The sequence below is a fragment of the Olea europaea genome, unplaced genomic scaffold (assembly GCF_002742605.1).
Source record: "Olea europaea var. sylvestris unplaced genomic scaffold, O_europaea_v1 scaffold1976, whole genome shotgun sequence".
Taxonomy (NCBI): Eukaryota; Viridiplantae; Streptophyta; class Magnoliopsida; order Lamiales; family Oleaceae; genus Olea; species Olea europaea.
Genome location: NW_019237618.1, coordinates 32283 through 57263, shown reverse-complemented (window position 1 = coordinate 57263; position 24981 = coordinate 32283). Strand labels below are relative to the sequence as shown.

The 24981-nt window shown below is 32.3% G+C and overlaps 1 protein-coding gene across 1 annotated transcript; it reads right to left on the bottom strand.

The window, feature by feature from the left end:
• Positions 1–19682: 19682 nt before the first annotated feature.
• Positions 19683–21312, bottom strand: LOC111379365 (TATA-binding protein-associated factor 2N-like). Its single transcript, XM_023002724.1, has 3 exons — positions 21244–21312; positions 20612–20999; positions 19683–19986 (listed from the first exon to the last, which is right to left on the bottom strand). The coding sequence occupies exons 2-3, from the start codon at positions 20992–20994 to the stop codon at positions 19911–19913; spliced, it is 459 nt and encodes a 152-aa protein (XP_022858492.1). The 5' UTR covers positions 20995–20999; positions 21244–21312; the 3' UTR covers positions 19683–19910.
• Positions 21313–24981: the final 3669 nt, after the last annotated feature.

Genomic DNA, 24981 nt, shown 5'->3' with positions numbered 1-24981 from the left:
GATCATAATTTCGACTTTTGAAGTAATTCCTAAATAAAGTTTATTATTCAATTTATAAATAATCAAAATAATTATAGTAAAAGAAAGCAAAATCGTAAAATTAAATAAATCACAAAATGATGAAAAACAATATTTAAATAACATTACCATTGTTGCAATATTAAATTGTAGTGAACGTAAACAAGATCATTAAGCCTTTGGTGCTTGACTCTATTTCTCTTTTTAAAATGGATATGTTCAAACATACTCCATTTTTTCCCGCAATTTGAATAACTACATGTTTGACTTAATACTCGAATTGCCAGTGTTTTAGGTTTGGTGCATTACTACCATAACACATCCACCGATCATCTGTACAAAAACAAAGAGAAAATAAAATAGATATATGTCATATAAACTAAAATCTAAATTGTATAACATAACAAAGTACATAACATGAGAATAAAAATTTAACAGGAGCCATTCTATGGCGATTAGGTACAATAGGTAAAAGTCTAAGTCACCATGTGCTTGTCTAAATAGTCGCATGTCACTAGTCAATGTATTTCTTAAATCAAGTTGATCATAAGCATATTTCTTAATTACATCTAAAAATCTCGAAGTAGTTTGCTTATGATTTTCCATATCAGGATATGATATAGTAAAGAAGGATTTAACCAATATCCAGCATCATCAAGATTCTTACGCAATTGACTATCTTATTGATTCTGAATCATTTGCAAATAAAGAGCAATTATATTCTTCCTTCTTTGAGATCTACTTTCAATATTTTTGCCACATGAATAGCTTCATACAAGTAGCCCATTGAAGGCTTTTATCACTATTAACAATTTGAAGAACACAAACGAGTGGCTCAGTAAGTTGCACAATAGTAACACACTCTTTCCAAAACATAGAATCAAGTACATCATCAAAAAAAAAAAAAAAAAATCTTTGTCCTTTGTTTTCCTTTGAGTATGCTGATAATGTCCAATCTCTAGATATAACATTGCTCTCGGTAGATCCTCCTGGGCCAATATGCTTTGTAAAGTAATAAAGTTAGTGGCAAAATGAGTAGGAGCAGGTCAAAGTATTTCCTTTCCTACAGTAAGTTTCATCATCAAATGTAATGGGTAGCAATGGTTGTATATGTATTTTGTGATTTTTGATGCTTGAGATACATCATTACTAACTTCATTAAGTTTACTAATATCATAAGATATTAGATTAATGTAATGGGCTACAAAAAGAGACCAAAATAATGTTTGAAACTATTGCTCCAAAACTACCAGCGGCAACATAATTAACGGCATTGTTCATTACCATATGGACCACATATTCTGAACCTACAAATAACATATCTTGAAATAACTTGTATAATATATAAGCAATTTTCTTTTTCATCTAAAGCATCTACAAATTTTATGAATACTGTTCATTTTGGATAAGAAACTAAAAAATTAATGAGAGTTCTATAACATTAATCTATCCAACCATATGCGATAATTGTACAACTAGTTGTCTTCCACTTTAAACGATAGCTTTCAATATAATTCTCCACCCCCTTGACATTTTTAGCCAACAAACAATCACGTAGACTATGAAAGTTTGGACCTTTATAGCTAAGGCCCATGCTAGTTATGGCATCTATACTTTGTTTGGAGGAACACTTTTGATAGTAGGTTGGTACTAGGGTCATTCTTGGCATAAATAAGAATCAATTCCTTTTTATTCTATTAAATGTTTAGTTCCCATTTAGAACTAGGAGGGATGATTTCTTGAACATTATCATTACCCAAATATATATACATATGGTCTTCTTATCACTGATAATAAGAACTATGTAGGTTACACTCATCAAGAACTTCTTAAGTTTTATGCTTTTTTGCAGCAATGATGTCCGTGTTTTCTTTCATTTTGAATCTACCACCAGGAGGTACTCTACAACAAGAATCCTGCTAAGTATTGTTTGACTCTATTAATACCACCTCCAACGAAAGTCTTTCGACAAAAAAAAAAAAAAAAGCAAACAAGGTTTTTTTTTTTTTTTTTTCAATTAGTACATCAGGCTGCTTCTAACATCTCTCTACAATGACCCCATGCTATATTTGTTCTTTCTCTAGTACGATTCTTTGGTAGAGAAGAACTAGGCATTGTACTATTATCACCAGTGAACCATATAGAGAAAAAAAGTTCAATTATAAAACATTTAGGAACTATCAGAGAAGAAATATTAATGTAAAATGAAGAAACATTGCGAATGATATTCAGTTGGCAAGCCCTTCTATCAAATAATAAAGATTGTGAATAATATTCCACTGGCAATGTCGATGTGTTCATAAGGTAAATTACTTATCAAGTGGTGACCTCATATATACAGGTCATGCTCAGTATTTACCATTGATAAATTAAGGGACATATGCAACTGATTATTCACAACAGGGAAGTGTACATTAAGTTTAGGCTATTCATATTAAGAATCTTAAAGAATAGAGGAGCACCAGCAAAAGCACTTATGTCGTAGCAATGAAAGAAAATGAGGAGTTTAAGGCACCAAAACCTCTGACAAAATGTTGGATATGGCTTGCTAAATTTTTTTTGTTGCGAATAGCATACAAAGACCTCTTGAATTAAATCTGGTATACCACATTAACTCTCTCTATTGCTAAGGAGCTGGTAACCACAAACAATGAAAAAAATCCTTCAGGGACAACTAAGACTTGACATACCATAAATTAGAACAACAAACACAGCATACTAAACTCAGAAAACATAATTAAATTTTTAGAAACATCTGATGTCTGTAAACTTTCTTGCACATAAGCAGTAGTTTATCTATGAGCTGTCAAGGATAATTTCAAGTTAGTGCTCAATCAAACCTAGCAGTACATCTAAAAATTTTCTAAGAAGTCATTAATAAATAATCAAACTAAACTCAGAAAACATAATTAATTTCAAGTTTATGTTTGCTGTTGTTGTTCCACTTTGATCTCCATATAATCAAACTCAACAATGCATCTAAGAATTAATATCATATAATCAAACTCAACAACAAACATTTTGAATTAATAAATAATTAAACTAAACTTAGCAATACGTATAATTAATGCTATTTATATATTCGAGATTATTCACTATTGAAATTGAAACCGGAACAACTAACATAGCATTCTAAACTCAGGAAACATAATTAAATTCTTAGAAACATCTGATGCTTGAGAACTTTCTTTCACATAATCTATAGTTTGTCTATAAACTATCAAGAATAATTTCAAGTTAGGGCTTGATCAAACTCAGCAATACATCTATGACTGACATGTTCTTCTTCAATCTCTTAAAACTTGAAATTGGTGATTTGGATTTTTGGAAGTGGTTGAATTGCAAGGAGATTGGAGGCGACAATAGAGGTTTTTGACTTTGCAAGAATCCCTAATAACATAAATTGTGGGAAACTGGAAATATAGAGGAAAAATCATGGTTTTAATTAAGAACTGATCGAGTCAAGGAAAAATAGAAACGCGAGTTAAAATAAAAAATCGACTATTCAACAAGTTAGAAGCAGGTTGTTTGTCCAACCATAAATCTATGTGACTTGGATTGAACCTAGGCCCAATTCGATGACTTTCGAACCGAATCAGCCAGTCCACATTTTGTGACACTGTGTATTTCTGAAAATGCATTTTTAACATTTTGAGTCTTTTCAGTGAAAATTCTAAACACTCATATATAATTCTAAAAAATAAAATTCAAAAACTAAACTTAAAAAATAAAATAAAAATCTAAAATTCTAATTAAATAAAAAATAGAATTGTAAAAAAATAGAATTATAAAAATATCTAACAAATAAAAAATTAAGATTATAAAAAATAGTTTATGTTCTAAACAATTATTTACATAAAAATTCTAAAAAAAAAAAATTAATAAACACATATAAAAATATTCTCAGCCCATGTCATTAATTTTTATTTACTATGAACCCAATTTGTAATAAGTTTTTTATTTTATATATATATCAAAACTGAACTGAAAATTGAAACACAAACTAAGCAGAACCCTTACTTTTCCGACTTGAACATAGTATAATTTGTCTAAATTGCCCGATTCAAACCCAACTAAGAATACTTCGATTTGCTCATCGTCTTTAATCACAAAATCAATGAAGTTGAATGTTTGCATGATAATTCCATCTTCTTTAAATGCCACTAATTTGTTTGGCTCTTTCATGATTAATTTTTCGATTACTAAGTGTTCTTCTTTAGATGTTGGTTCCGCGGGTTTAAAGATAAAGAGATCCTCCATAAGCATATTACTTGGCTCCTCCAGAATTATTTGATTTTCAATCCTTTTATATTTTTGTGTCTTCCACAAGCATGTCATCTTCATCATCTTCTCGTCATATGGATCATAGAATATAGCTTCCTTACTTCCTTTGGGGTGGCCAACAACAAGTAATTTTTTGTACAATGCAACGCCTCACAATATTTACAGGTCGATTTAATTGTTTCATAAACAATAGATTTCATATTATGGCCCTGTTTGAGCCCCATTAATTTCTTGTAATATATTATGGAATAGTAAATTGACGGGGAGTGTATGATTAGAAAAGAAGGAAAAAAATTTATTTGCGTATAATAATATTTTAATAAAAATGTGTAGTTGAAAATAAGAACTGAAAAAAAAATAATGGGAAAGAATGGAAGAAAATGGGGCTCAAACATGGGCTTAATCGCTTCGACGAGCCGACATTATCAAGTACAATAGATTGTATCTCTACTTTTAAGTTGTTGATAAGATTATCTCCAAAGCAAATCACCTTCATCTATGTTGGATCAATCATTGTGAATTTTTGATCTCTTGTTTCTTTTGTTCCCTGTCCATGAAACGAAAACAAGTAGATCAATTGAAAATGAAAAATGAAAAATGAAAAATTTCAAACAAAAGCAGGAAATAATTTAAACCAATATTAAATAAAAATAATGCACGGCAACGACGCAAAAACTTATTGTCAATTTAATATCTCGCAATTGTATCGATTGTAACATGTAATAAAGTGAACCTATCAGTCTGGATATATTTCCCACATGACTATTGTCTAACAGTTGGTTCAATCATTCTTATATTCAATCTGGTTTAAAATAATACACGACAACGACGCAAAAACTTGTTGTCAATTTAATAGCTCTCAATTGTATGAATTATAACAAGTAATAAATTGGACCTATCAATCCGGATATTGTTCCTACATGACTATTGTCTAACAATTGGTTCAAGCATTCCTATATTCAATCTGATTTAAAACAAATAGAAGTAGCTAGGTTCCTTATAGTATTTTTTATTTTATATACCTTAAAATAGTAAAAAGATGATTTTTTAGTGATGGTTTAAGTGTTAGGATTCATAAATTCACCGTAACTATGCCCTTAATATAAATTACCAAATTTTATAACAATTGATTGTATTTACCTAATTGAATTCTTGTAAGGTATTCAATTTACATGTTTCAAGTTCAAATTAATTCTATTTATCTAAGTCAATTCCATATCTCTATGTGAATCTGAATACACCTTAGTTAAAAGCATTAAATATTTAAAATTCCTTCTAATGACCGCATTAACTGAAAAATATATTTCTACACTTTTATACTAGTTCCCGATTTGTACTATGTGGTCTAAACAAATAATCCATATCTCTACATAATTCTTGCTCAAGAAATCAATGAATTAGTGGTTAATTAATACAAGCATTAAGATTGGAAGTAAAAATAATTCATTAAATCAATTAGAAATTTAAAATTTTTTAATTAAAAATAAAGTCCAAAACTATGTTACAATCATTCATCCTAACTATAAACTTAATTACACATCATGGGGGAAGAATTAAACAAGAATGAAATAAGATTTTGAAAAAAAACGAGAAAAAGGTGGAGATCTTGCATCAACATTTCGCCCCCTTCTTATATAAATCTTGAAACCTTAGCTTTTTAAATAATTTCTTGATTTCTCTCACCTTTTGAACTTGAATAATACATGTATATTGAATTGCCGAATCCTCAGCTTGAATGTATGTATATAATGAAACTTCACAAGCTCCCTTTTAAGTCTTGAACTATGGTATGTATTTATAGAACAAGATTTACGTAAAATACTTAATCAAATTGATTTTTATCAAAGAGTTTGAGAAAAAAAGAAAAAATCATTTTTTTCAATTGAACTCCTTTTCCCATGTGATTTAACCATTCATCTTCTAATATTTATAATCAAGTACTCTTCATTATAAAATCTTTATAGCTGATCCAAAACAAGTTTCAAAAGTTATAATTTAGTCCATAGACTTTTTAATTGTAGAATTTAACTCTTGAAATTTATAAATTTTTATCGAATGCTCCATTGATAATTTCAATTGATCTCTTTCAATTCAATTAATCTTCAATTGCTCAAATAAACTCTAACTAATCTCTAAATAGCCTTTTATCACATACATTGTATCCAGGTTCGAACTTTTTTATAATTAACATAATTTGCACAAATTAAATAGATATTTACTCAAGTTACTTATAAATAAATAAGAGCACAAGTCCTAATAAGTGCATAAAATTTATTTATCACTTGCTGCCACAAACATATGATTTGTGATTAATATTGAAAATTCGAGTAAATATTAATTAAAGTATCAGAGGATTCTTGCAATGAATTCCTTTGTGTTGTTTGTTCTCATGGAATATAGACTACTAGATCTTCACTAACTAAAATCAACACTGAATTACCTGTATTTCTAAAAAATAATTTAAAGTCATGTATAGGGTCATCACCTTCATGTTGATCATTTAGATATTATTTTTATTTAATATATACTTATACTAGATTATTGCATTGTGTGTTTTTGTTTTTTAAATATCTTTATCTTGATATTTGCGAGATTACTTGATCAAATTTTAAATTTGAACATCATTTAGATACTAGTGAGTTTTCGTCCTAAACTTTTTATCAATATAATTTGGGATGACGATAAATAATTTAATACAATTGATTATTAAATACCTCTAGCTAATTTCTAAGTATTATGAGAACAAAATGTTTCCATTTTTTATTAGAGAATGATATTTTTCAAACAATAACACTGATGTGCCTCATGCCACATGAAGTTCACCTGTTATAACCAAGAGCCAAATATTTCTCATCTAAGGTCATGTCATCACAGTGCACTAAGATGGGCCTTAAAGATGGTAAGGATATTTGGTTTGAACTCTTTTTGATAAACCCTAATCTTGATATTTTACAACACTGATGCCGGAAATTCACAGCAAACCAACTGATGCAAAACTAATGCCGGAAATTCACAGCAAACCAACTGATGCAAAACTGATGCTGGAAATTTACAGCAAACCAACTAATGCAGAAAAAGGGAGTTGATAGTAACCAAGTGTTAGTGATCACCACTCTCAGGCGATTTCTTAAAGATACAAAGTTGGACTCGACTCACCACTTTAAGGAAAAACATCTGGAGATACAGAACACACAAAGATGAAATTCCTTCTTCAAAAGAAAGGTCCAAGACATTCAAAGAAAATTTCTCAGGAAAAAAAAAAACATCCAGAATACCTAGCTCCTTCTGACTTTTTTTTTTGGCTACAAAATTAAATGTAATAATCTCTAAATCTAGAATGTAATATTTAAAACATAGAAAAGAAATTAATACTAAACTTAAAAGATAAGAAAATCCAAAAAAAATCCAGAATTGATTGTTTAAAATTCTCCTTTATTCTGCCCAAAACTTTCCATAATTGTTCCTGCTGGATCTTTCCAAAATTGTTCCAGTACCCGTGTCATTCTCCCCTGGTTGAAGAAGACTTGTTCTCGAGTCTGGATTTGCTTCATCTTCATTTTCATGATAGAGGGATAAGTCTGAGACATTGAACGTAGTGGAAACACCATACTCTTCCGGAAGCTCAATCTTGTAAGCATTCTCCCCGACTCACTGTAGTACTTTAAATGGACCATCAGCTCGAGGCATCAGCTTTCCATACTTCCCTGTTGGAAAATGCTCTTTTCGAAGGTGAATCCACGCCATATCTCCTTCCTTGTAAGCAGCAGGTTTACGATGTTTATTAGCGGCAGCACGATACTTCTTATTTTGCTTAATAATCTCCTCCCAAATCTGCTCATGCATGTTCTTGATATCCTTGACTCTATCATCCGTATCCCCACTGAATTTTTGCATCAAAACAATAGGTGCCACTGACGAATATTCTTACCACCAGTGAAAGGGTTTTGTCACGCCCAAAATTTCCAGCTAGCCCACCTCCATGAGCTTCTAGAATAATCACCTCTTGTAATGAGCTTTGGTGAATGCATAAACGATTATCCTTGAACAAATACCCATCCTGTAACAGAAAATGATTAAATGGACCTTTTATACATTCGGTTAAGACATCACAAAAATATGGATCATCCTGGTACAAAACTTTGAAAACTTCAAACCTGGAACTGTCACTTTCATAGTACTTAGCAAGGAATATCTCCGACTTAGTGCGTCTGCCACTTTATTCTGGACACCTGACTTGTGTTTGATGGTAAATGTAAAGGTTTGCAAAAACTCCACCCATTGAGCATGTCGGCGATTCAGATTGTGTTGCCCATTGATATACTTCAATGCCTCATGATCAGAGAAGAGAACAAACTCTTTAGGAAAAAGATAATGACTCTAATGCTCTAATGTTCGTACAAGAGCATAGAAATCCTTATCATATGTAGAGTATTGCTTTCGAGAATAACTTAACTTCTCACTGAAATAGGCAATAGGCTTTCCTTCTTGACTGAGGATTGCACCAATCCCCACATTTGACACATCACATTCTACTTCAAAGACAACTTCAAAATTTGGCAACCTCAAAATAGGAGCTTCTGTCACCTTTCTCTTTAAAAACTCAAAATTCTTCTGTGCTTCCTCAGTCCAGTTAAATACTGCTCCCTTCAAACAATCGATGACCTGGATTTTTTTACAAAGCGATGGTAAAAAGAAGCTAACCCATGAAAGCTTCGAATAGCCTGAATGGATTTTGGAACTGGCCAACTTGTGATTGCCTCCACCTTACTTGGATCCATCTTGATTCCATCACTTGAAACCACAAAGCCTAAGAAGATTAAGCTCGTAGTGCAAAAGTGACATTTTTTTAAATTGATATAAAGCTTCTGCTCCCGAAGTTTGTCAAAAACTTGATGAAGGTGTATCAAGTGCTGTTCAATATTCTTGATGTTCACTAGAATATTGTCAAAATAAACCACAACAAATAAACCAATAAAAGCTTTAAACATATGATTCATAAAGTGCATAAAGGTACTTGGGGCATTTGACAATCCAAAAGGCATAACGGTCCATTCATACAATCCATTCCTAGTCTTGAAAGCGGTCTTCCACTCATCTTCAGGTCTCATTCTGATGTGATGATAGCTGCTCCTAAGATCAACCTTTGAAAATATAGAAGCATCATGTAATTGATCAAGTAAGTAATCAAATCGTGGAATGGGGAACCGATACTTGATCGTAATCTTGTTCACCGCCCTGCTATCAATGCACATATGCCAAGAACCTTCCTTTTTAGGCACAAAAAGTACTGGAACTACACATGGGCTCAAACTTTCCTTCACGAACCCCTTTGCGATTAAGTCATCTACTTGCCTCTGTAATTCTTCTTGCTCTTTAGGATTCAATCTATAAGCAACCTTATTTGGAAGGCTAGCACTAGGTATGAAATCTATGCAATGTTGTATGTCCCTCATCGGTGGTATTTCATCAGGTATTACATCAGAAAAATCATGGAGTAAATTGTCCATAATTGGAGGCAACTCGGTATTCTCTTCATTCTCCTCTAACATAACAAGGGCATAAGTCTCACAAGATTCCCCTATATTCCTTCGTACCTCAGCTTCTGTCAAAAAATTATTTCCCTCCACTCTCGACATCTAGTGACTTTTTATTTTATTTTAGTAGGACCTAACACAATTTTCACCCCGTCTTTCACAAACGAATATGTGTTTTTAAATCCATCATGCATTACTTTTCTATCATATTGCCATGGACGACCGAGCAATAAGTGACAAGCATCCATAGGTATAATATCACAATATAACTCATCGGAGTATTTAGTGCCAATAGAAAATTGAACAAGACAATGCTTCTGAACTTTTACCTCACTTCCTTTGCGAAGCCAGGAGAGCTTGTACGGTTGGGGATGATCTTCCATTTTGAGCTTCAATTTCTCTACCATTGATGTTGCAATGACATTCTCATAGCTCCCCCCATCAACTATCACATCACAGACCTTGCCGTGGGATGTACATCTCATGTGGAAAATATTATTGAGAAGCCAGTTCTCGTCTTCTACATGTGCTGCACTCAAACTTCTGTAGACCACCAACAATTCTCCATGGTCAGCATAGGTCACTTCTTCCTCTACTTCCTCATCATATGTGGGGTCGCCCAAATCCTCCTCACACTCATCCTCTTCTACGAAGGCAACAATTTTACGATTAGGCAAATATGATGCAATATGGCCTATACCTTGACATTTGAAGCATCAAGCATCGATGACCAGCAGAAGAGTTGAAACGGCCAGGGTTAACAGCTAATGTTTCTGGTTTCAGCCCAACCTTTGATGATGCCATTTTGCTGGAATCGCTCCTGGATGGACCTGTATCCCCACGATTAAAATTTGGGCCACGATTCATGGAACGAAATGCTCCCCTATGATGCTCCTTTAACGGTTTCTCAACAAGGAGCTGCCAATTTACACACATCATTGAATGTCCAGTAGGGCTGTAGCTGCACCACATCACAGATTTCCGTACGCAATCCCCCAAGATAATGGGCTATAGTCTGCTCTTCGGGTTCCTCAATCTCACACCGCAACATCAGATATTCAAATTCAGATGTATAGTCATCAAAATATAACTCTTTCTGCCTAAAATTATGAAACTTAATAAAAGAATCCTGCCTATAGTTATCTAGAAGAAACTTCTTCTTGACAGCCTTTCGCATTTTCTCCCATGTCAAAATACGGCTCTTTCCTTCACGTGCCCGTTGTTTCTTATGATGCTCCCACCAGATCGACGCGTGTTTCTTCAACTTTAAGGCTACAATCTTTACCTTGCGGCCTTCTAGCACATCCTTGTACTCAAAGATCCTCTCCACTGTATGCAACCAATCAATAAATTCATCTGGCTGCGTCCTACCTTCAAATTCCGGAAATCAACTCGGATGTCGAAATCTCGCTCAAACTTGCTATTCCTTCGAGAACGATTAGACCCCGTGCTATGATCTCGATGGAAAGGAATCCCTTTTCTTCATCGTCATATGAATCTTCTTCTTCAGATCCCTGATTTGGTGCCTCTCGTCTCCCGATTTGAAGATATGCCAATTGCTATTGAAGCTGTTGCACGTCCCTGCGCAATGCTTCATTCTCAATATCACGATAATCCCGCTCGCAATTTGGTCTTTCAACATCAGGCCCACGTCGACCACGGCCTTGATTGGCCATAATAACCTGGCACTCTGATGCCAGAAATTCACAGCAAACCAACTGATGCAAAATTGATGCTGGAAATTTACAGCAAACCAACTAATGCAGAAAAAGGGAGCTGATAGTAACCAAGTGTTAGTGATCACCACTCTCACGCGATTTCTTAAAGATATAGAGTTGGACTCGACTCACCACTTTAAGGAAAAACATCTGAAGATACATAACACACAAAGATGAAATTCCTTCTTCAAAAGAAAGGTCCAAAACATTCAAAGAAACTTTCTCAGGAAAAAAAATCCAAAATACCTAGCTCCTTCTGACTTTTTTTTTTTTTTTTTGCTACAAAATTAAATGTAATAATCTCTAAATCTAGAATGTAATATTTAAAACATAGAAAGGAAATTAATACTTAACTTAAAAGATAAGAAAATCCAGAATTGATTGTTTAAAATTCTCCTTTATTCTGCCCAGAACATTCCATAATTGTTCCTGTGCTGGATCTTTCCAAAATTGTTCTAGTACCCGTGTCAAACACAATTTGTTGACTGTCATTTTAATAAGACGGTTTTCTCAGCATTAGGGAAGGAATTAAGCAACTGAAAATAATAAATTTGATGCATCTTTCTTTTATCTAAATCTTCACACAAGACAATTTGAACTACAAGTTTGAAAGATAACTCATTTAAATGCATTTGCTGATAAAAGAAATTAACAATATTGCATACACCAAATTTAAATGCTTCGACTCAAATTGACATCATGGAATGACATCCTTTAATATTATATTTGATGAAAATATATGATACGAATGAAATGTGAGACATTCGAAGGCCATGAATATATCAGCATTCTGTTGGGTCACCCATTTTCTAGTTACACTCAATAATAAAATTTAGGAGTCTTTGTAATTGTAAAAAATTCAGAGGATGCATTCGTAACATTCAATTGCCTCAGGAAGTATGTATATTGTTTCTTATATTGATAATTCCTGATTTTTTAATTATTAAAGTTAGTACGAATTACATGGACGACTTTGATTAAAAAATCATATTTGTTTTAGCTACTTGAATTCACATTCGATTTGGATTTAAATGTAACACAATGATACAATGTGAGATTAGATTTTGCTGATTCGATTTTAATTTGTGAGTGTAGAAAAATAAGTACTAAATTAAAATGTGTCATACTTTTGCAGCCTCCCGCTCGTCTATGCATCATTCATCGTCACATAGATTGGTGTTATAAAAATTATAAACGAATTTTGGCCCAAGATTGGTTGCTCAAATAAGGAATGTTAATGGGGCAGTCCTTTATGTCGAGGACTTTTGGGAGGTGGGAATTAAAATAGGGAAAAATTCACAATTAAGATGTTAGCTATTACCTATTTCAAAATTAAGAATAAATGTTTCCAATTTCAAAAATCAGATATTTATTAAAATTTATTTATGATTTCATTAATTAATTATATATATTTTTTATTAATTAAATATATTAAGGTTACAAATCTATACAATTTGATTGCAAATCAACAATTTAATTAGTTACATATTATTTTTCACTCACAAATTAGAATTTTTATATGACAAATTATTTTACTATCACAATTCAAAAATTTTATAAGTCACAATTTATTTGTTGCTCACAATTCAAAGATTTATACGTCACAATTTATTAATTGGTCACATATCACAAATATTATAAGTCACAATTTATTAGACAGTCAAAAATTATCAAATTATTTGTCATACATTAAAAAAAAAATTAGGCGAGGTTACATATTATTTATTAGTCACAGATTAATCAATTTAATGGTCACAATCAACCAGATAATTTGTAACCACAATCAACACTTGTGACCATCGTCTCCAGCAACACCATCGTCACCGTCACTGCCAGACCACTATCTCAAACAAATAAACGAGTAAAAAAAAAATTGCTACGTCATCGTGCCAAATCTGCCACCACCCCGACAGACCCATCGCTGCCACAACCACCATTAGTTAAATATCAAACACCCAAAATCAAAGAATGGATGAAGATGGTGGCTAGGACGAGATGTCGGAAGAACCCAACACCAAAACACTCCAACATCACAACCACCACCAACCAAACACCAAAAATAAGATCCAAAATCAGAGAATTAGATGAAGACGACAGTTAGAACTTGATGCCTTAAGAACTAACCATCACACCATCGTCAAACACCACTGCCGCAGAGCCACCCACCACCTTGAAACAACAGGTCAACAGCACTGCACACTACCAGAGCCACCACCATGCCGCCAATATCACCACACCTGTGCACAACATCACACCTAAGCACCGCAACTTACACAACACCACAACTACATACGACCATCGCTCCCACAACCCATGGCACCACACTTGCACAATACCACCACACCACACAGCCCACAACACTACAAAACCACAACACACACAACATCACACATCGTCACACAGCACTGCACCGCACCAGAGATTGAACAAATCAAAATTAGGGAAAATTATTAGTGCATTCCATCGCACCACATAGCATCCTTGCCGCCGCATCATCATCACAATTGTTGGTGCTTTCCACCGATGGTGGCTCCCGGCAATGGCGTCTATGGCGTCGGCAGGAGGGAAAAGTGATAGGAGATGGAGAGAGAGAATGCTATGAAAAATATTTAGGGTTTGGGCCGCATCATCATCATAGTCGACAACGCGGGCATTATCCACTTGTGGTGGCTCCCACGATGGGTTTGTGGTGTCCGCAATAGGGATGCGTAAGGAGGGAAAGTGAGAAGAGATGGAGAGAGAAAATCCTATGAAAATATTAGGGTTCGGATTTTAATTATATCTGATTTTTGAAAAAATAAACTTATACCCTTATTTATGAATTGTGATTTTTAAACCTCTTAGTTTCTGTAATTTTCACATTAAAATATGAGATGTCTTTGGAACGACGTATTTTGTCATCTCTAATCCAAATAGAAAAGAGAAAAATTACAAAAGTGTTAGTTCAATTACAGCTAGCAGTTAAGGTAATAGTGAGACTGGAGTGCGTCGGCCCCTTAACCTTCCCTCCCGAGAGCGGAAAATTTTTGCCGGTCTGTGAAACCAGCATAACGCATTGTCCTCTCAAGAACTCGTTTATTTTATGTTGTTCAACCGGGATTGGATAAGGGGCTGTTTGGCAAGGTAGAAAATGGTGACAGAAGTTTGTTTATAGTTTCTTAATTAATTTATTATTCTATAAATTAAAATCCTTATTTATAACAACACAATATTTCACTTACAAATTGCATTATATTTTTCATCGAAGTTACATGCACATTTTTTCATAAATGCATAACATTTATAATCTTTTTAAGTCAAAGAACCAATAAGACAGGAGTATTTTCTAAAAATAAAATAAATGTACACATGACATCGAACCAATTAAAGTACAATCGAAAAAATATATAAATAACATATCAAGTTTCTTCTACACTGCAGTGTGATTAGCTCGACCATAAGTAACAAATATGTACCAACAATAAGCTTGCAATAATGGCAAGTTCACAGTACTTGCAGCATTGGGTCTGTCTCTTGTTATTTATTTATTTATTTCTCTTTTTGGTTTTCCTTTTCAATATCTTGCCTCGAGAGTACTCCAAATAATAGATGGTCACAAAATTTGAGGGCTTTAAATTGAAACTTTATCGCTTTTGTACTGAGTTGTGGCCCAATTTTGTTGCCAACTTGCCTGCTAATATCCAATGTCAACCTTAAAAGGAGTGAGGGCATGAAATATATAAAAGGGATTAAAAGCAATAATATTTTTTCTCTTTTTTGAACCGAGGGACATTGGACAAAAATCTTTAATACTTTTGCTATCATTGACTAACACAGTGGTTCTTAAATTAAGTAGACTGATTTCACGGTTTTAGGGACCTCATCTCTTCATATGATTAAAGGTTTTTAAGTTCTTCGTTAAAAAAGAAAAAGAATCTCCATTTATTTTTCATGACATTTAGAGCTTTGAATAATTATCAAGAATGTGATAATGCTAAAAATGAATAATATGATTTAAAATGTTTGTTTGGTTTTTTATTCACAATGTTTTTTAGTTGAAAATCACTCAAATAGTGGAGAGTTTGGTAATAGAATGATTAGAACAGTAAACAAATTAAAACCCATAAGTCCAATCTATGCACTTCTAGGGGTGTGTCCAATAATGAAATTTAAAGAGTTCTATAGATTTTTTAAAGTAAGCAATTTTTTTTGGACTTTATGGACTTTGTGACTTATATGAATTTGTTAAGAATTAATATAAGTTTTTCATGGAATTCTATAGAGTTTGATTAAAAAATTTTAAAGACTTTTCATCTTAAAAATTCAATATATATTTGAAAAATTACAATCTTTCTTACTAGTTAATTTACATTTTCAAGAACCATGATGCCCACAAAATTTTTTGGGTAAAGTAATCATGACTCAATCATTCAATTTTAACGCAAATAAAATAATAAAAAACTTCTACATCAATTTCTAAAAATACAACCAAATTATTTCTTGATCCTTAACCCAAAAAAAAAAAAAAAGAATAGATTAATTATATGGAATTCTACATTTTGAAACAGTTGCATATAATTTCAATTCAAAAGTAATTATGTACATATAGAATAATCAAAAATTAATTAAAGCAAATGAATTGAAGAAATATGAAAAGATCTTAGAATTGAAAGAAAAAGGACATTCTTTTTTTGGGGCTCTAAAATCTTCACAAATCTCAAAGTACATTAGAGATTTCCTTTAAAATTTGCTATTTATATTTTTTTCACCAAAAAGTCTCCAAAGTGTCCAGTAAGTAGAGAATTCTCTAAAATTCACTATCTATTTGAACACCTTATGACTTATAGAGACTTTTAAAAAGTTTCAAATGTATACATATGACTTTTAGAGATTTTTTAAAAGTCTCTAAAAGTTCCAATTGAATACACCTAAATTTTTAGAGGGTCTTTAAAAGTTTCAATTGAATATACCTAAACTTTTTAAATTCTTAAAAAAAATTTAAAGCCCCAAATGAATACACCCTCATTAATGGTCGAGCCTTGAGATTACGTAGCACAATTCCTTATAAAATAATGAACATTTAGTATTTTCTTCTTTGATGTGGTAGTGAAAAATTATTCATCCTCTATAACTGTTAAAAGACAAAATCAATAAGGGAAAATTGCAACGATGGACAATAACTTTTTCAATTTTTTGCAAACATTATCATAACCTTCATTTTATGCCAACAAAGGTCCATAACCTTTTATAAATATTCAGCTGTAGTCCAAATGGATGATTTTTTACCGCTAGTTGACCAACTGCACAAAATGAAGGTTATGATAAAATCAGTAAAAATTGGAAAGGTTAAGGATCGCTGTTGCAGTTTTCCCAAGTTACATGACAGAAAGCAAAGGCTGCTCTCATGGGGAGACAGGAATCTCCTTTAAAAGCTAAATAATGGAGCTTAGTAAGTTACACTAATGAATGTGTGGTTTCCTTTTGACCACACTTGTGCATCCCCCCATTAGGTCAATGAAAGGGACTCAAAAGATTTTATGTCAAAAGCAGGGGAATCCAATGTCTAATACCATTTGCTAATAATTGTACAAGATCTTTCTCATTGGAACTTCATTAAAATAATCAAGCATATAATTAGTGTTCGAATTTTATGCCCCAGCCAATCCAAAGTTCTACATATTTTCAAGTACCTTTTTTAATAAACAAATGTCAAGGTTTTACTTGAAGCATCAATATATTAGAGAAAAATATTTTATCTCGAATCAGTGTTGATCTAGTAACACCTACACTAAAGATCTTATTAGAGTAAGTATAATGTACTTATTCATTATATTTGATTCGAACATTAGTGAGCTGTTCATTAATCAACATCATAAAACTAAATAGGGCACACTACTAGCAATGTGCCAACAACAGCAACAATGAAATTCTGTATTGCATACAAATGTGCTATTAACTGGAATTAGGGTTAATTTGCACTCCTGCTCCAAGGGTGCAGTACGATTTAAACACAAGGAGAAGTGAATACTGCGGCTCCAAGGATGCAGATGTGCAAACTGAAATTCGTGCTATATAAATCTTCAAGATTTTCTGAATCTGATTCCCCATCCGGTAACGTTTCTTGGATATACAATGCTAAAATGAAGGAGACACAAGGCGCCGTTGGATACTTTTCAAATTTAAAAAAAAAAATGTCAATTAGTTTTTAATAGGTCTTGGAAATCAGTAGCCCCCATATCGATTAGTTTTTAATGCATGGTTCAATTCTAAAACATCGCTCACTCACTATCACCGACAAGCTTATCGACGGATGTCCATGCCGAAGGAACATTTTCAGTGGTGTTATCAAAAATGATTAGTCGTTGAGAATATATTTCCTTAAAACTTCCCCCAATATATATATATCATCATCATCATCATCATCATCATTAAAGGAAATAATTTCAAAAAAAGATGGAAATTTTCCCTTTCTGAATTTGGTGATTCCTGTCATTATATGAGTATCAATTGGAATGATATTTTGTGTTGAGAAAAAATGTAGGAAAATCTGAAAACTTAATGAACTCCAAGGCACGAAAAACGTTATCTTTTAAGAGATGTTTCTCCCCTATCCAACGAAGTCACGACTGGGGTATGATAGAAAATCTCTCTCAGGATACAATGGAGGCGTTTGATTCAAATTGTGACTGTTTAATCAAACCAAGAAGACACTCGAAAAAGAACTGATGATGCCAAGAGAAAGAGAGAAGATTATTTTTTAATGTATCTTGCAAACGAGAATTCGCCGAGAATTTATAGAAATTGAGGCAACCGTTTGAATAGGTGTGTCCCTTGAAATGAAGAATACATTTGTTGGAAGTAACTGTTAAAAACTAACAGATGCACTTATTCAAAGACTTTTGAAAATAAATACATGCAAAATCAAACACTAGTCGGCGTAGCGTCAAACACTAGTCGGGACGACAAATCATTCGCAAAACAAAAAATAAATACATGCAAAATGATGAAAAATATCTAACATTTTGGATTCAAATCACGGCTGCTGAGCCATGGAGAAAATTAAGGCAAATTTTGGGTGTACGGCTGTAGCCACTGAAAAATTTCAAATTTTAAGACAATAACTTTTCATAATTTTTAGGAAGACAAAATTTGCGTCGTTGCAAGTTTTCTCTAATTTATGTGCTTTGAGTTGGTCATATAATTAAGTACGCTCATTTAGTCTAGCATTTCAAAATTTATTTTGCACTAAATTATAGTAAAAAATTAAGTTATATTTTGTAGTTAAATTGTATTAGAGTTAGTAGTTAAACAAGTTGTAATTTAGTTTATATTTCTAGTTTATATTGAATACTTGATATCACAAGATTAATTATTTATTTGTTGTAATGGTGAAAATTAGTATGCCAATATTGGGCTCTAAGGGTTAAATCCAACAATGGTCATCCAACTTTATATATAGACCCTGTTTAGGAGTGATTTTGAAAATTGATTTTTTGACCGTTAGGAGAAAAATGGGGCCCACCTGTGAGAGAAGAAGTCAAATATGACGGAAAAAATAGTAAAATAACGGTCAAAAAATCAATTTTTTTATGGAAAAAAATCATTCTCAAATAGGCTCATAGTATCATCGTGATAATCCAATTTAAATTTTTTTTTAACCGCGTCCATCCAATTTTATATAACGTTTCATCATTGTGTGTGTGTGTGTGTGTGTGTGTGTGTGTGTGTGTATATATATATATATATATTTAAAAACTTTCTTTTTTTTAAACAAGTTTTTATTTTATTTTAAAATTATTTTTTATTTTATTTTATTATATATTTTTTAAAAATGAGTTTTTATTTTATTTTATTATATTTATTCAAGTAACATTTTTTTAAGTAATTTTCATTTTATTTCATTTTTTCAAAATAAGTTTCTATTTGATTTTTGTTTTAAAATTAGTGACAGTACTAAAACGTGATTATAAATTCTGCCAAAGGATATTGTTCCCTATAGAAAGAGCTTCTACATTTGGGGACTGATCAAGCCCTCGATACAACATCTTTCGATTCAATAAACTCCTAGTAATATTGATAAGTTCAATTAAACAAAAAGTCATGCTACATATAGGCATATATCGAAAATAATCCAATTGAAACAACCACAAATACAATGGTTATATATCTCATTAATATTAACGAAAAAGTTCACAAAATAAAGATTGAACTATGCTTAATTCATCAAAAACTCACATAAATATATTACCCAAAAAAAGAAGGTGAAGTAGATAATTAACTAGAGGAGGGAAATCAAAGAAAAAAATGGAGTAAATTCGTTGGCTTGAATATCATTTTGGATCCTTGTATCTTGATTCTCTCTTGATATGAATTCTTTCTACTTGTCTCCCCTTGGTGCATTGCACCTGAAGCATTCCATCCTGCTGGCGAAGTTGTGTTCATTGCATCCTGACCTGTTTAATCGCAATTTAAATTTTCAATATGACTATTCTTTATGCTCTTTGAAAAGGATTCAACAATACGTAAATTAAGAATATTGTTTAGATTAATTTTTATAATAAAAAAGCTTAGTTTAAAAGTTTAATCCATTATAAGATACTGAAACTTATTATGTAATTTTATGAGTATAACATGACGTGCTACAAACCAAAATTATTAGGTTAATTGATAAATGTAAGTTCTTTTAATAAATTAGAAGAGTCGTCCCAAATATTAAATGTTTTTGGTAGTCGACGTTTGAAATAAATTATTTATTTGAAAGTAAGTAATAAGCCTAAGCAAACATGTGTTGATAAATAATTAAGGTTAAAATTTTAAAATCGATCTTGCATAGGTTTGAGTATGAATAAAATTTAGCCCCCAGGGCACATCTCCAAGTGGTAAAAGGGGAGGGTGGAGAAATCCAGCTTTACTTGAGGCTGCCGCGTCAAGGGTTCGAATCTTGAAATATGGATTTGACTCTTGAGTAAGTGCAAGTGTACAAGCAGCCTTCCACCCTGTACCCTTGGAGGCATAACCTGCGATTTACCTCCCTTAAGATTGGGGTTCAACCTTTTTTTGAGTATGAATAAAATTTACCTGGGGCAAATCCAGTCACCAGATTTCCATCCAGAATGGCCGCCACCACTGCCGCCGCCAAATCCAAATCCTCTAGGAAGCGACGTCTCAGCCTCAAAGCTGCCGCCTCCACCACTGGAGGATTCATGATCCTTAAGTGCACCGCACTTGAAGCAGCTCGAGCGGCTGGCGAAGTTGTGTGCTCCACAGTTCCCCATTGCGCAGTACCAGTCACCAGGCCGTACATCGGGGCCCGTAAACCCAAATGAAGAATTGCCGCCTCTACCGGCGAAACTAAGTCCATAGTCACCGGCTCTTGGTTCACCACATCGTTGGCAAGAGTCTCTTCTCTGGAAGTTAAAATGTTGGCATGATCTGCAGTTCCAATCTCCGGGCCTGTTCATTGTTCCTGATTCCAAAAAAAATATCCTATTTTCTCAGATTCCTAGCATTAAATGAATCTAGTATTCTGCGCATGCATCTTATTTAGATTATACTTGTTCAACCATCTAATGTAAAAGTTCAAATGATTAGAAAAACAAATCTTGACATGAATGTTGAACATTTATCTGCTCTGACACAATGTTGACTCAACCATCTTATTTGCATGGCTGTAAATAAGATTTATTTGCAGAACATGGATGAACACTAACCTTAAAAAACACAAAGAATATCAGTAATTTTGAAGTGATGATGCTGTTGAGGAGTAAGAGGATTTTCAGAGGAAAACCTGTGAAATTTTTGTAAAGACTGCAATGGTTTATATACAAGTTAAAGGCGTCGATTATCGAGGCGGGTTGTAAGGCTAAGGATATTCTTTTTCATATTCTTCACTTGACTTCTTAAAATCAATAAATTTAATCTAAAAAAAATGGAGAATAAAACTAAAATGAGATTCCAAAGATGGAAAATATTGTGAAGTTTGGTAAAGCACAAGTTGCAGCTGCTTTTAAGGATTCACGAAGACGATTTGACAAATTCTACTCCAACATTTTGATAGTTACTACTTTTTATGTTGTTTTGTCTCTGATTTGCTTTTTAAAAATTTAGACGATGTGAGTTTTTAAATGATATTGTTTAAGATGTTATATATACAAGTAGCAGGGTGGAGCTAGGATGGTACAATTGTCGATTCAAAAGGTAGGTTTGATGCAGTACTTGTGGGACAAGTACTACTTGGGTCGAAGGTTTTGAAATTGAAAGTTGGGGCAGTGCCCCTACCTAGTAAATAAAAATTTTGAATTCAAGTGTTATCTATTCTATTTCATTATACACTTAATGAATCTAATGTATAGAGAGGAGATGTGTTGAACACAAGATTTTAACGTGTACATGTAACTTGTTAGATATCATGTATTTTTTCAAATTTATTTGAAGAAGATTATGAACTACAACTCCAATCAATTGTGTATTTATCAATTAGATGACAAAATCAATGAGTTAAAGGATTATTGAGGTCACGTAATTTTTTCGTTTGTGAGTTTCCATCTATTCTAGCTAAAGATGGAGGTGCACAAAGTGTTTTTATCGAATTTTAAAAGGTTCAATTTAAAAAAGTCTCAAATAGTATTAATTCAAAAAGGCAAAACACCATTTGGATTACCATATCAAAGAGACGCCTCTTAGTGAACAGTTATTTGGCCCAACTCTACAAAAGGGGAAGTGCCATTTTGATTAGTATAACAAACTAGACTCAGTCATTTTTATTTTATGTCCATTGATTCAGAAAATCTACTTGTTTAAATTACAAACTCAAATTATTAATCAAAACCATTTGCCAGAATAAATACATAAATATCAGAATAAGAACTTACATTTTATTTTATTCAAAGTGTAAGTTGTTGAAGAAAAAAGATGAAACAATATCAATAACAACTACAATGGCAACAACAGCGACAACAATAATGACAATGGTAATATGAACAAGTGAAGACATTAGTTGTTAACACTAGCTAATTCATTGATAATCTTACAATGCAAACGAAAGAAGTGGAGACCAAAGGTTTAGGTTGAATTTTTCTTTTTTCAATTTAAGTGTGTGGTGCCGATTGGAAATTATATTTCAGATTTCAAATGGCCACCCTAATTTCAATGATGACGAATATAGTGTATGATATTTCTTTTTTTCTTGAATATAAAGAATATTTTGGATAAAAATAATATTTAATTAAGGTTATCAATCTTTATTTATTATAGCATTTATGTCCCTAATTTTTTTATGATGCTTTATTATTTTCAATCTTTCATTAATTATTTCATCTCGTCTATAATAAACGGAAACCATCATCAAGGAGGAAATTTGATATATAAAAGAAGGTAAAAAAAAAAATGAATTTGACGAAAAAATTTAGGGACTGAAATGTACAATGATCAAAGTTTGACGATCTTAATTGCAAGTGCAACAAGTAATAATTGTAGGAATGATTCAATAAGTACTGTGCCCATTTTATAATAAATATCAGTGACATGTCATATAAATACATTAGTGGATTTAAATTATAGTGGGCCTCAACATTTGAATTAAATTAAATACATCAATAGATTCATATGACACGTCATCGATGCTTAAAATAAAATGAGCACCAGTGCTCATTAAATTATTTATCTACCTTATATATGTACCCTAGCTATGTATATGTGTGTGTTTGATGTTGGGGTAATGAATCTATGATTAACCTTGGAGCTATAGAATCTTGGGACCATTGTGTGGTACGAGTCCAACATTAGCAATGTAAGAAAAAAGCAAGCATAAAATGGTCCACACTCCACACATAATGCCGACCGCTTGCTTGTTGACTCAGTATTGGAGTAGGGAAAATTGCAGTGGGGTCCCAAATCATTTTAAAAGATACAAATAAGTCCCCTAACCTTTTATCTTTGCAATGTCAATCCAAACGTGTTATCAAATATGTGACCAGAGGCCTTTTATACAGCAATCATCCCAAGATCTGTTAATTCAGCATATGAATTGTAGTTGCCCGCTTTTTGGAAAGGTGAATGGGTATACCCATTATTTATAGTAAAACAACTAAAAGGAAAATAGAAGGAAAATAAGGGGAAAAAATAAAGATTAAAAACAATTCAGAAGCCAAAAAATTAATTTGGAAAAAAAATTTTGAAAAAAAAATTTTAAAAAAAAAAAAAAAAAAAAAAAGAGCCTCTCATCTACCACAGTAACAAACCCATCACTGCCATTAGGGATCCCCAAAATATGGCATTTTGCAACAGTTCTTAAACATTGCAAAAAGCGCAACGTTTTCTGATCGTTGCAAAAAACAAAATTTTTCACAACGTTCAAAAAACATTAAGAAAAGTAACATTGGCAACATTTATTTTCAAAATGTTGTCAAAACTCAATTAAATTAACTAATTGCAATATTCACTTATTAAAATGTTGCAATAGACTCCTTTAGCAACACTTAACCACCGAATGTTGCCTTTTATGTGTTGCAAATGACCATTTTTTGTGTAGTGGGATGAGAATACCCTTGGTTTTTCGTCACACCACCAAGAGGAGGATTTCTCCCCAATTGCAGTTGCAGTTGTAGTGATAGTGGCTGCAGCAATGGTAGTGATCGTGTGGGATGGGTGGGGTGGGAAAATTCTTTTTTGAAAAAAATTTATATATCTCCACTAAGCCTTGTTTGATTTTAATTTTTTTTTAAAAATATTTTTCTTTAAACTCATTTTAACTACGCAATCATTCAATAAAATAAAACAAGGGCTTATCTTTTTTCTTCCCTATTATTTTCCTTTTTCCTTTTCTTTTTCATCCTTTTTTTTAAAATTAATTCTAACTAAATTTAAACAAAGTTTTCAATTACCTTTTGAAGAATTGGACTTTTGCACCACACATACCAATTTAACAAATTTTTGGATGCTACCGTTTAATGGTACTTCGACCACATAGTTTAGTCCTCCCAAAAATAAAATAATTGTGACCCCACTGCAATTTTCTATATTGTACCACTGGATAAGTAAGAACAAAAATTTAACTTTGGATATTCCTTGCATTTCTAATCCTTCCATAACCCACAAGATAGCTCATTCTTATCTTTGAATTATTAAGTGAGCCATGTTTGATGTCTCCCTCTCAATAATATACCCCTGTCCCACATTTAGTAGTCAAGCTACTAAGGAAAACTTCTCATTCCTTTTCTATTTTTTGAATGTTCATGATTGGTACGTATACTTGAAACATGAGTTCTGTACAGATTTATTTAAACATGAATGAAATTAAGTGGGAGAAAAAATATTTATGTAAACTGTCATCGACATTTCTCTTTATAAACGTCTCATATTCTATTTCATCGATTTAAAGCATCCCATGTAGACAATTTTTCATCTGAATCGGGGGCTCTGAATCTGCCATTAAAGTGTAAGTTATACTG